The 13,533-nt window shown below is 44.5% G+C and overlaps 1 protein-coding gene and 1 long non-coding RNA gene across 4 annotated transcripts in view; one reads left to right on the forward strand and one right to left on the reverse strand.

Moving 5' to 3' along the window:
- The window catches only part of LOC307212094, a 317,636-nt gene that overhangs the window by 141,716 nt on the left and 162,387 nt on the right, over positions 1-13,533 (reverse strand). The gene's annotated exons all lie outside the window — the stretch shown is intronic.
- HHAT (hedgehog acyltransferase) overlaps positions 1-13,533 on the forward strand; it is a 187,175-nt gene that overhangs the window by 11,675 nt on the left and 161,967 nt on the right. For all 3 annotated transcript variants that reach the window (XM_079968801.1, XM_079968803.1, XM_079968802.1), the window contains exons 3-5: positions 3,709-3,776; positions 7,743-7,856; positions 9,908-10,102. In XM_079968801.1, coding sequence (XP_079824927.1) covers positions 3,709-3,776; positions 7,743-7,856; positions 9,908-10,102 — 377 coding nt within the window. The remainder of the gene's footprint in view (positions 1-3,708; positions 3,777-7,742; positions 7,857-9,907; positions 10,103-13,533) is intronic.

A 13,533-nucleotide genomic window follows, 5' to 3' on the forward strand; every position in this document is an offset into this window, starting at 1 on the left:
ACATGCTTATATAAAAAAACATTCATTGTGTCCAGGTTTCTACCCAACACATGCAGAGAGAGAGATTCTTACTTGGAAGTAAAGTATGTAATGGTACAGACTCAGCAGCAGATATAGGGCTCACAAGTCTTGGTTCATGAGCAGGGTAAGATCGGAACTGGATAGAAGTAAGGAAGATGTCCCAACAGGCTTCCCTGCCGCACCCGCCGAGCTTTTAAAGAAAAGGTGTGGCGTGTTCACTCATCACACTTGCTCACCTTGCAGGAATGATGGGATTGCTAATGTGTGCTCTGTCTGGCCACGTCGGTCTGCTGCTTCCATCTGCAAAGGTGGCACCTGGCTCTAGGTGGCAAGACTGCACCCTCAGGCTCTTGTTCGGGTACTGCCACGTCCTCCCTTGGCTGATCCAAGTCTTCCCCAGCATTTTGTCACTTTGGTCCCAGAGATTGGAGGATGCTGACTGGGCATTTGCAGGAAGGATAGACCAGGTAGAGAGGGTTGAAGAGTGTGTCTGCTGTAGGGCAATCTTGAGCAGCAGGCTTGATAACTGTACTTAACAGGCAGGGTTAGAATCAGCAAATAGCCATATTTAAGTGGATGAGCATGCAGTAGAATCTGCCAGAGTAAAGCAGGAAGAAAATGTTATGCAGGGGATGCAAAATAGGACGGGACAAAGCACACACCGTTCATGAAGGACAGTGTGAGCAGACATTTGCTGGTTATCCTGATCAAAAGACTGAGTGAGAACAGGAGATTCTGAGGGGGGGGGGATAGTTGGGTTCTTCTTGTTTTTATTGTGTATTTTACGTTCTTATATTGTGATTTTATCTTGTGAGACCTGTGGGTATAGGGTGGTAAACACATGTTGCTGCTGTTGTTGTTATTAATATTCACTTTGAAACTCAGAAAGAGTTGGGAGAAGAATGGCTAATCCGCCTGATATTTCCCTGATGTTTCTTTCTTTTGCCCGCCTTAAATGTCCCATAGGCTGAGGATGGACCTGGGAACTCCAAATGACTCTGATTGTGAGTTTGTTCCCCGCCCCTCGCCTTCTGCCCACAAATAGTCGATACAGCTATCTGTGTCTGTAGTACAGTTCAATCATGGCACCATCTTTGTCAGTAGGCATTTGTGCACGCTTATTTCTGCCACTAATGTGCAGGCTGTTCTGACCCTAGCAGTTGATAGCATAATGTTGGAGAAGTGATGCTTTGAAAGTGAATTATGGGCATGTTCACATTAGCGCTAGGGCTGATGGGAGTTGTAGTTGAGCAATATCTGGAGCGCCAAAGGTTCCTCACTCCTCTTTTACACCTTTGATTTCTGCCTGCGCTGCCCTATCTGTGCCTTGCAGAAGCACCTTTTAATCATGCTTTGGAGGCAGCCAGGGATAAAGCCTCACGTGCCATGCCATTAAATAATCTCCAAAGTAACTCATTAAAGTTCTGCCTCTATTGAATAAAATACTTCTTAGTCTACATTTTTTGGGTTGCTTTCTGCAAGGTCAGTGGTGCCGGATTAAGAGGGTCTGTAGGTTAACCAGGGGAAAAAGGAAAAAGAAGCAGCAAAAATCCCTCAGAGAAGATGACGCTTTCCCTTGAGATTTATCTTGGGTGTCACAAAGTGAGAGGAAAAACTCATTCTGTTGAGAGATGAATTTCTTCAGGTAGAAATTAAGAATCCCCCTCAGAAAAGCAAAGGTGATAAATCAAGCGTTTGGCTCCTCACTCGAAGGGCTTTTTTCTTCCCCCTTCAGCTAAGCAAAGTTAACTGTTTGAACCTCTGAGGCCGTCTCTCTTCCGTGTGACTCCAAAATAGGACTTGACAGGCTTTTGTTGGGGATAAATTGTGGGCAAGAGTGCATTTGATATTCAGTGGATTATACATGTTGAAAATTTTGCTCTGAGTGGCCAATAGCTGTGCAAGGGCAATACCGTGTACACACAAACACGCCTTAAGGCTGTTGTTAATTGTTAGCAGATCTGGCTTTTAACAGATTAATTAATTGACTGATTAAATTCAGGTTAAATCTGCATTTATTTGAAACACCAGCAAGCTGTGAAGGAAGCCCAGGAAATGGATGTGGATCTGTAACAGAAGTTGCTGGGTATGCAAGGGAGAGAGGAAATTAATTGGAAAGCCCGTGGGTGGACAAGTTGGAAGGGAATTCTGCTTTTGATAACCTTACAGACTCAACTCTCAACTATTGCTTCACTGCTACCTACCACTCATATTTATTATTGATGCTCCTTTTGCCTATATTTGTCACTTTTTCTGTGAATAAGCTATCTGATCAATTCAGTAGGTCACTGTCACACATTCTGTGAAATTAAAGACATTGACTATCTAGCACAGCGCCCACATGCTTTTTTGACTATTGCTTGTATGCTGTGGGCCATCCTGAACATTGGTTTTACAGTAGAAGGATGGAATATGAATGCTGCTGAATATTACAAAAATCTAATTATTCTGGCTTTTATGTGTAAATTTAAGTGATAATGCAATAAACCAAAATAGACATGCATCGTTAGAAAGGAACCACTTACTTCAATGCTTTTAAACATGTGTTTTCTGTGATGCTATGCAGTAGAACTAAAATAGCATTTATTTATTTTTAAAAGATATGCAATGAATTTAAAGCCCTGATCAAACTGATTGTTACTCCTTTCTGAGTCTAATGGTCACACAGTGAGTGGCCACTTCTGGTGAAAGATCTTGGTTTCATTTTGCACCTTTTCACTATTTAGTAAGGGGAAATGCCTATAGAATGAAGGATTGGCACCATTGGCCTGTTAGCATTTTGACTCCTTGTCTCTTTTAAATAGCACTAACTATTTCAGCAAGTGGAAGTCGTCAGGCTGCTGCAGGGATATGAAATGTTGTGCCCATCCTCACCTTTAGGAAAGTCAACACAAGGCTTTTCTACACCACACCTTGCTTTAAAATTTGGTAGGGCTGTGAGTGACTAAGATGGAGTTGCTGGTGATGACTGAATCTGACAGCTGGCCACCTCTGACATAGAAACACAATCTGTAATAACTCCATTTTCAGCCTAAACATGTTGCCATGCTCCTGGAATCCAGCGATGACACAGAGGCTGAAGTACCAGGGTGGCTGTCTGAGGAGCAGGCCATTGGGCCTGAAGACCCCCTGAGACTAGATCAAAGGCTCCATCCTTTGAGCACAGGTGCCTTGCATGAATGCCTGGAACATGCTAGATTCTGCTCCGAAAGGCTACTCCTTTAAGGCTCCACAATTCTCAGCAAAGGGGTGGAGCTGGAGTAGACAGTTTCAAGGAGCACTTGACTCAGTTGGGAAGATGCATTCATTGAAATAAGTCCTATGTTTCCTAGACTCTGTCCAGGGTCCTGAAAGACCTGCTCTTAACTTCTCACCTTCAGGCATTTAAGCCCTGATGAAACCCAGTCCATTTCTTTCATTCTATTCCAAAACAGCTTGATGGATTTTTGTCCTCCTAAGTCAGCCATGGCTTTGTTTGGGTTTTTTTTTTTGCTAGGAAAGGATACATGCTTACTTGGAAATAAGCCCTACTAGGCTTAATGGGATTTCATGTTTAATAATTTGGGTTAGGTTGCAGTTGTTGTGTAACAGAAACTGATGTACATGTTGAGCTGTTTATAAGAAACAACCAACTTCTGTTACTTCCTGATAATAACTTCTTATTTAATGATCTGTTATTCCTGGCAGAGTATGAAGAGGAACTTGATAGAGAATTTGAGCTGGAAACTGATTCACTGTTTGGAGGATTTAGAAAGGTAAGGTCAATGAATATTGCTGAGATATTACTTTTAATTTGAATAAGCATGGGAATAAGCAGTTTGAATTGCCTTTCAGTGAACTGTAATTGGCTTTGATGACTGGTGTGTTAAATTGCGCTCTGGATGAAGAAGGAACAGTTTGGCACAAATTGTGATGGAGCCCCAATGCTATCCTGTGCCATATGGCTTGTCAGGTTGGCATGGTTAGGCTTGCCAATTAATATGGCCTGTGTTGCTTGGCGGAGAAATTGAACTAAGTGCTGCATTAAACTTTGCAGATCTGATCTGTGCAGCTGTGTGGACTTTAGTGTGCAAACAAATTCAGATTTGCTTGCACACTCGTCTTTCGGGAGTCAATGTCGCAAGCACCTGTTACTACTGTCATCATATGAGCTAAATAAAACTATTAGGAAAAGCAACAACAAGATTTCCTCTCCCCTTTTTCATGTTTAGTGGAACAAACACTAAAAACTCAACAGTTAAAAACCACACAGCATTATTCAGTATATACAATCACTATTAATATTAGGCAGGCATCTTTGTTTTCCTGTTTTTGATGCCTGCTATAACAAGAAACCTTATTGTTTAGGTCAGTCTACCCAAAGCTTTTGGCATGATGATGAAGATATTGTTGACAATTCGCCTTAACTAGTTATGCCACCTATGTTCAGTCTGAAGCAAAAACGTGAAACAAATTTGGGTAGCTTTTTTCTAGAGCTGAAACATCTGCAGAATTTTAAGAGGAGACAAAAGAGAATTAGTCTGCAGTTTTACGCAGACTTGCCATTGAATTCAGTGAAGCGTTCTTCTGAGTAAATATGCATAAGATCGGATTGCTGCGTTGTCTGTATTTTATAATGAAAATCCGTGGGGCTGGGGTTTGGTTATCTCTAGATTTCTACCTCTGGTGAAATTTGAAGCAAATCTGGAAATACCTCCTCAAACAAAGCAGTGTTTCACAAAGGGTCTGACCCATCTCCAGCCTTAATGCAGGCTTTGCCAACTTGGTGCCCTCCAGATTTTGTTGGACTACAACTACCGGAATCCCTGACCATTGGCCTTGCTAGCTGGAGCCGATGGGAGTTGTAGTCCAAAACACCTGAAGGGACCAGGTTGCGGAAGGCTGCTGCAATGTATCGCTGCTGTTGACTGTTTTCCTTCTCAGCTTCTGCAGGAATAGCAATAAGGGATGGGACTGGCCTGATTACATATTTTGTAAGCCTATTCTAATGAGATATCCATCTATCCTGGGTCTGTTGCACCTGGAAATGTAAAGAGCTGTGACAGTATGCTCAGATACTCTGAGAGGGAATGCTTTAACTAGTTGGCTTCTTTTACTTGCCTCTTATATGCCATGTCTGTTCATAAATACTGTATTTTTCACTCTATAAGACACACTTCCCCCCTCCTAAAAAGTAAGGGGAAATGTGTGTGCGTCTTATGGAGCGAATGCAGGCTGCACAGCTTTCGCTGAAGCCAGGAGAGCAAGAGGGATCGGTATGCACCAATCCCTCTTGTTCTCCTGGCTTCAGGGATAGCCTGCTGCGCTCCGGAGACTTCGCATTGCTTTCGCTGAAGCCAGGAGAGCATCCCTCTTGCTCTCCTGGCTTCGCTTCGCTGGAGAGCCGCTGCACAGCTTTCCCTCTCTGTGCAGCGCCCCTTCAGCGAAGCGGGAGGAGAAACGGAGCCCCTTCCATTTCTCCTCCTGCTTTGCTGGAGAGGCGCTGTGCAGAGAGCGAGAGAACATTTTTTTTATTGTTCTCCTCCTCTAAAACTAGGTGCGTCTTATGGTCGGGTGCATCTTATAGAGCGAAAAATACGGTAATCGCAGGAACTGGTGGCATTTCACTTAAGCCAAATGTTTGAAAACATCGCCTTTATATTATGGCCCATCTAGGTCAGTATTGCCTACTCTAACTGGCAGCATATCACCAGGCTTTCAGACAGGAAGCTCTGCTTGGAGATGCCAGGGATTGAATCTCTGTGTGTTTCTTCTCTACCACTGAGCCACGGTCCCTCCCCATACCGCTTCCTTTAAATCAATATGGGAGCTTCGTTCCGCATCCCTGCGGATTACTGGGAAGTACAGAGGGAGGGGTAAGGCTAGTGAGCCAGACATAGCAGCAGAACTAATCCGGTGCTTCCACTGCACTGACTTTGGCACTGCCTCGCCTCCCCATCTTACTCCCAGTATGAAAAAGTGACACAGGCAGCAGGAGGTCACGTGAGCCCCACCAATCTCCCCACCAACTGGGTGGCCTCCCTGACCACCCGGTACCCCTTCCCCTTTCAGACCGGCCTTCTATTCCTCCCATCATATTTTTTTTTGGACCATTCTCTCTCTCTGCCCCATCTGACCCCCCAGTCTCTTTTCCTAGGCCTCCTTGCTTCCCATGCGTTGCTGCTGACTCAGCCCCCGCTTGCTCTTTTCCTAGACTTGGTCTGTTCCTCATGCTTCGGCAACAGTGCCTGCCCTGCCTAGCTTCTGAGGAGCTCAGCAGTTGGCGATAGAGATTCTTAAGGATTAGAGTAGCTCAGCAAATTGCAAGCAATGAACCTTAGCAGCAGAGCAGCTAAGCCTACGACCAGTGCTTTTTGGGGGGAGTATGCAGTGGGACGCAGGTGGTGCGGTTGGTTAAACTACAGAGCCTAGGGCTTGCCGATCAGAAGGTTGGCGGTTCGAATCCCCGCAATGGGGTGAGCTCCCGTTGCTCGGTCCCTGCTCCTGCCAACCTAGCAGTTTGGAAGCACGAAGTGCAAGTAAATAAATAGGTACTTCTCCGGTGGGAAGGTAAACGGCGTTTCCGTGCGCTGCTCTGGTTCTCCAGAAGCGGCTTAGTCATGCTGGCCACATGACCCGGAAACTGTACACCGGCTCCCTCGGCCGATAAAGCGAGATGAGCGCCGCAACCCCCAAGTCGTCTGTGACTGGACCTAATGGTCAGGGGTCCCTTTACCCTTTACCTATGCAGGGGTACGCATACCCATAAACATTTTGTGAATCTGAGTTTGGCCTCATTGAGGAGCAGTATTTCAGTATGAGTAGTGAGAGTACCCCTAAACATTATTTTTTAAAGAAAAAAGCACTGCCTGTGACCTTTGTGACTATCTAGTCTTCCCACCCTCATGACGGGCAGCTTAGCCAGCGACTCCTGAAGGCATGATTGCTACTGTGACAGCCCAAATCCTTTAGCATATTACTGGGTTAATTTATATGGATGTGTGCATATGTGTATGCCCCTATATATAACGGTGTGAGTTAAGTATGCCTATTGTGTGTGCATATATATTTGTAAGAGAAGGATATGGTGCATAACGTATTAATTTAGCCGCACACACCTTTTCTATTGTCCTCTCACAAGGACCGCAGACAGCGAAATGTTATACGGCCGCTTTGTCGGCGCTAAAGATTTTGTGGTCCTTTCATAGGCTTCAAGCTAAAGCAAAGGGGAGGAAAAATTCCTTCAGCACCTACTTGAAAACTGTGCCACGCTTTTAACAGCATGAATTCATACAGACACCCAGACAGTGATTGCCGTCTGCTTTCTGTTCTAATTTGGAAATTCCTTTTGATCAACATTGTGCAAAGGATGGCATTGTTCTTGGCAGGCGTCCTGGGAATATCTTCAGAAAGCAAATGTGGCCATACAGATTGTGATGGATACATTGCCAGGGGAGGAAGAGACAGAGAGAGAGAGAGAGAGCAGGGAGGAAGTATAGTACTTAAATTTATATACTGTTTTTCTTCCAATGCACTCAAAGGTGGTTTACAATTTAAAAATAATGAGTTACAACTCAATAAACAGTGATAGAAAAAGCCCTCATGTGTTATGTTGGATACCTTCTTCAGCCATGGTTTCTCCTGGTTTGCGACCTAAATTGAAATGAAAGCAGTGATCATGTATTTCCAGTCTCCTCCTCATGCTTTAAACCCGTTTTATGATGGATTCAATTTATGCCTAGGATTCCATGGATTTTGAATGGAATTTTTGGATGGAATGGGGTAAAGGATATATCCTGTGGCTTCTTTTCGGTCACCTCACGGTATCACAGCTGTCCAGCCTTTACATGAAGAAGGTAGGCGACTTTGAGCTGAGCTGCTCTAATTTGGAAATTGCTTTGGATCAACAAATAAATTGACCATTATCTCTAAGAAGAATAAGAAAGCTCTAGTTTTACAGTACTAGTAGCGTAGACGTGTTTTGTTGCCTCTGTGGCCTCCCTTCCCACAGGTAGCACAAAGTGCCATTCAATCCTGGTAGCAACCCTAAAAGGTGGGATATATGCCTGCCCAATGGGATCTCCTGTGACCTCTAGGGGTACAGAGCTTCACTCAACATCGGAGGCTGGATCAAGAGGCACAGCTGTAGTACCCTTTAAATATGCCCTTTCCAGTCCTGGGTAGAGTTTGTCCGATGTTGGAGGTGGGAGAATAAAGTTATAAACTCAAACTAAAATGCTGCCGGTCCCTAGCGGGTTTCCCCCACCAATTTAGCCCTCCGAGGCCTGGAGTAAGTGTACCCAGCTGTCTCACTTCTGCACAGGCCTCTCCCATTTCTCATGGCTAATGTGTGAAGGGTCTAGAACAGGTAGAGGCAAACTCAGCCCTCCAGATGTTTGGGGACTACAACTCCCATCATCCCTAGCTAACAGGACCAGTGGTCAGGGATGATGGGAATTGTCACCCCCAAAAATCACAACTTAGTCAGTAGAAAGACATGGTTAAGAGCTGCACATATTGTTCCAGTGCTGCTCTAAGTAGGGACATTGTGTGACCCAGCAGAGGGGAACAGCATTTCAGATGATATTCAGTGATTTTCAGCTGTTCTTTGGAAGTCATCAAGAGGCCTGTCTAGGTGTCTGCTGGTTTCTTAGCCACTCTTTGAAGCTAAGAAAGAACCACTGTAGCAATTCCAGCTGCGAAGAAAACCATCCTCTGCAACCACCAATTTTTGTAAGGGCTTCAAAATCTAAGCAGACAAGAGGCATAAATATATCTTTATTGGATGCATGTTTGAAAGATTAACCAAAAAAGAAGAAGAATCCCTTAGTCTTTCAGAAACAACCACAGTTGCAAAGGCAAAGAAAAGAAGAAAAAACTATCTTATTTATGTAGGTGGGGAAATTAGTTCCCCCTTGGGCCACATGAACCCATTTCTTCCCCAGTCCTTGTAGAAATGCACGGATTCCCTTTGCTCTCCTGCTTTAGTGCCACAGTTCAGTGGGTTCCTCCCCTCTCTCTCCTCTAGTTTTAATAATCTTATAGAACAGAGTGCCTGCAACACTGCTCAGCATGGAATTCATTAGAAGTGAGCCACTTTTATTTTCAATTATTCCTTCAAGAATTCTCCCTATTTTAAATATTTGAGGGGGAGTGGTTGTACAGTAGCTTGAAATTAAATATCACACACTTTCCACAGATGTCTCTGTTATGTGCTACAGGTCCACACTTGTGTTTTTGTAATAAAGGCAGGCGCTGACATTTTTCCAAGCGCCGCAACCTAAGTGTGACTAATGGCTTGGTTCCAAATCTACAGTGAGGGGGGAAAGTATTTGATCCCCTGCTAAATTTGCCCAGTCTAGCCTTGTGCAGGTCTACAATCTTGTCCCTGACATCCTTGGACAGCTCTTTGGTCTTGGTGGCTGCTTTGAAATCTGCTGGATTGATTGTTTCTGTCGACAGGTGTCTTTTGTACAGGTACTGTTAACGAGCTGGGATTACAGGTAAGATCTCTCCCTTACAGCAGGTGCTTCTAATCTCAGCTTGTTACATACAGTGAAGATACCAGGTAGCCTGACATCTGGCTGGTTGATAGGGGATCAAATACTTATTTCACTCATTATAATGCACATCAATCTCTGACTTTGGTCTTCTGGGTTTCTGGGGGTTTTTCCTGTTGTTATTCTGTCTCTCACAGCTACAATAAACCTACCATTAAAATTATGGACTGGTCATTTCTTCGTCAGAGGGCAAACGGGCAAATTTAGCAGGGGATCAAATTGTACTCCTATCCCATCCCTTGTACAAACTGATGCAAAACTTAGTTGTGTCTGGAGCTGAGTCTTGAGTCATGCATTGAACCGAAATCGAGTATTTTCGTTCATCATTCTTCTCCCTGTCTTTTTAGTACAAACCCTGGTTTCTGATGGTGTATGGCATGGCAGCCTGTTGGTTTCTGCTTGGTACCAATGGTCTGGCAGTCATTTTTCTACATGTAACTTTCTCGTACGGAGTGGCTCAATTTAAGAACCCCTTTCTGATGTGGCTGGGCTCATTGCTTCTGTTGTCAACTTTGCGTGTGTCTGCCCTGGAAGAAATAAAGGTAACTGATTGGGTTTTTTAAAATAAAAAATAATACTGTGATTTATTTGTTTAAATTCATTCATACCAAGCGCTTTATTGTTGAAATTGTTACTTTTCAATTTGGTTCTGAAAATGTGCATTTTGAGGAATCTTCTTTTATAAGAAAGCTTAAGGTTTAAAGAATAGTTACCCCTCTCACTTCAGGAATTTCCAACATGTGCTAGGTACCCATCCTCAGAAGAGGGGTTAGCCACTGTCTCTCTGCATGATGTACTGTTCTGGCTTTGCCTCTGCTGCTGTTTTGTGCAGTCTTCCTGTTTCTCTGCATCAGGTGCGTTTTAGGAAGAAGTGTTATCAGCATTGTTGCTGTTATTTATTCAGATTTCTATAATGCTGTCCATAAAATCTCTTGGTAATTTCAAAAATGACTGAAAACAGCATCCAATAAAACAAAAACCAGTGTCCCAAACAACCAGCAGAGGAACTAGCGCAACAAACTGAACAATAAATTTATGACCAAGCTGCTGCTATCTCCAAAAAGAGCAGGACTTCTTTGAGGGGTTTTATAGCAGTGTGGAGAGGGTGAAGCTTATGTCTAGAACAGTAACTCATGCTAGGGATGGACTCCACTCTGGACAGGCAAACTCTACTGCCTGAATTCTGCCTAATGGCTTAACTATGATTTGCTTACTGCCAACAAACAACAGTTTGAAGCCATGGTTCGTTGGTTTCTGAACTTTGGTTTTTTTATGCTTCACATATTAGCTCTGTTAGTAGACTTTTCTTTTAAATACCCTAATCATCATTTTCTTTGTCAAGCTGGGCCTTTCATAGTGTGATTCATGATTTCATAAAATGAAGACAAGACTTGTAGAAGTATTCAGTTGCAGATCCATGTCTCCTTTTTATATTTCTGCAAGGTTCCATATTCTGTGGTCGTGCTGACCTTTCGAATCAGCAGGATAATGGAGATAATAAGTGCCTGAGTGTTCTCTCATCCAGTAATCGGCCCCACAAACCTAGTACCACTCTGTTTCTATGAGGTCTCTGCATTCTCCTGCTCCTTTCAGTGTCATCAGCAATGGTCTGTGGTTGGTGGACGCAGAGTCAAAAACTGCTTTCTAGTCTTATTGGGATCATTTTTCTTAAGTTTCAGTGGAAAACAATTAAGGAAATGTCAATCTGTCGTGACTCCCATTGCCACCCTGATACTTTTTCTAGATAAGTTTTTTGGTTTTCTCTGACTCAGAACTTTCATTGTACCAATGAAATCCCCTCTGACTTTAAGCTTACAGCTGCTGGCTAATGCCTTTGTTCCTGTTACCTACCTATCCCACGTTTGAAAATGGGCGAGGAAATGAGGGTTTCTCATAATGAAGCAGTGATTTTTGCTATTTTAATGTTAGTACTGTACTGGTGGAATGTTTCCCATGCAACCCACTGGGACTAATTTATGCTGTTAGCGCTGCATTCAATGACCTGTGCCTCCAGCTTTTCCACCATAATATGAAATCTGTCTCTCTATAGACACCAAGAGTTGTTTTGTATTACCTTGCCCGGGGCCAACACCAATGTGCGTTATCAACCTCTGGAGTCATCCAAAGAGCATTTCCCTGCTCTTCGACTTGTTCTCTGCTCTTCTGTGCAGACACCATTCGTCTGGTACCCTTTATCACAGGGGTGGGTAACCGGTAGTCTGTGAGCCTTCTGCCTTAGAAAGTCTGCCTTGAGGAGGAAGTCCGAACTTTCACTTTATGTTCTTATCATATAAAATGTTATGCTAGATTTCTGGTACAAACCCTTCTGGAAGCTGTACCCGTGAAACTACAGGCAGCGACGGTTTTGCGTGCAATCAATTGACATGTCACCGCTGATGCGCAGGTCCTTTTGGACCCAGGAGGGGGAAGAACGGGGGCAGAATGGGAGGCAGAAGAAGTGGTTATGCGATTTGCCCAAATGAACCCTCTCTGTGCCATTGAAATTTTCACTTCCCTTGTTAAAGTTCTTATCTCCAACAGCATCAGATCTCTGATCTTCCCTTTACAGTCCTGGGCAGATTTTGTCTTAATTGCTCAGCAGACTGGAGGGTTTTTGGTAGTTTTTTTTTTTTTAAAAAAAAGGCAGACAGGAGTTTTAGGCCAAAAGTGCAGCTCTCCTTTTGCTTTTTTTGTGGATTCTTTCCCCAGAGGTATACAGCCCATAGCAGGATACAGAAAGTGTCTGAATAATGTTACAGACCTTTGTGCATGTGGGTCTTGTGCCGCTGGGTTTATTATTTCTGCCTTAATTTTCATCCTCCTCAGGCCTTAGCTCAATATTGATTTCTCTCCCTGAATAGAGAATGATTTTCGGTGCTGTGTTACAGAGCATGCAACGGCTCCTATATAACTTTATACATATAGTACCGTATTTTTTCGCTCCATAAGGCGCACCAGACCATAAGGTGCACCTAGTTTTTAGAGGGGGAAATCAAGAAAAGCTTCTCCCAGAGCTTCTCGGGGCTGCAGGGGAAGCCCGGGTTCCCCTCCCCCCAACCCCAAAGCGCAAAGAAGCCAAGACAGCGAGTGGGATCCATCCCGCTGGCTGTCTTGGCTTCTGCCATAGCCACGCGCAGCCTGTCCGGCAGGGAGAGGCTGCGCATAGCTATGGCAATTCTCCCACCTCCCACAAAAGCCCACAGGAGCCGCGCACCCTTTAAGGAGCGCGTGGCTCCTGAGGGCTTTTCTACGAGGAGGGAGAAGGGACTGACTGGCCGCGTCAGTCCCTTCTCCCTCCTGGGGAAAAGCCCGCAAGAGCCACGCAGAGCTTTTCCTGCCTGCCTCCCCCCCAGCATTCGCTCCATAAGACGCACACACATTTCCCCTTACTTTTTAGGAGGGAAAAAGTACGTCTTATGGAGCGAAAAATACGGTATATGAGCTTGTGCTCTGCTCTGTTCAGATGGGGAGGCATAGCAGCACTCTGGAAGCTGCCAGTCTCTCCAATAGCAGGCCATCTCAAGACATTTGGGTGTTTGACGCAGAAGATTCAAATTGTGTTCCCTGGTAAAATACCCAACAACTTGCCAACATTTGATGGTAGCTCAAATCTGCCCGAGGCGGTGTCTACTCTGGTGATTCATATGGATTTTGCTATATACCATGTAGTTTTTGGTATCATACACGCTGGGTTCTGCCCAACTTTGTGGGTGCCTGGGTGTGACGTCACACAGCAGTAGGAGGTCCAAGAGGACCCGCTGTGGCCATGGGAAAGCCCAGCGAGGCCCGTTGCAACCACAGGAAGGCCCTGTGGTGAAGACAAAGGCCTCAGTCTAGTCACCACCAGGGCACCAGAAAGCAGTAAGGCAGCAGGTGGGCACCCAGAGTCAAAATTTTTTGGGTGCCCAGGCACCTAGGGCCCTCCAAAGATGGTACCATCTTTGGTATATTCAATAAAGTAGCAAAGTAGCAT

Source organism: Podarcis cretensis, assembly GCF_951804945.1.
Source record: "Podarcis cretensis genome assembly, chromosome: 3".
Classification (NCBI taxonomy): domain Eukaryota; kingdom Metazoa; phylum Chordata; class Lepidosauria; order Squamata; family Lacertidae; genus Podarcis; species Podarcis cretensis.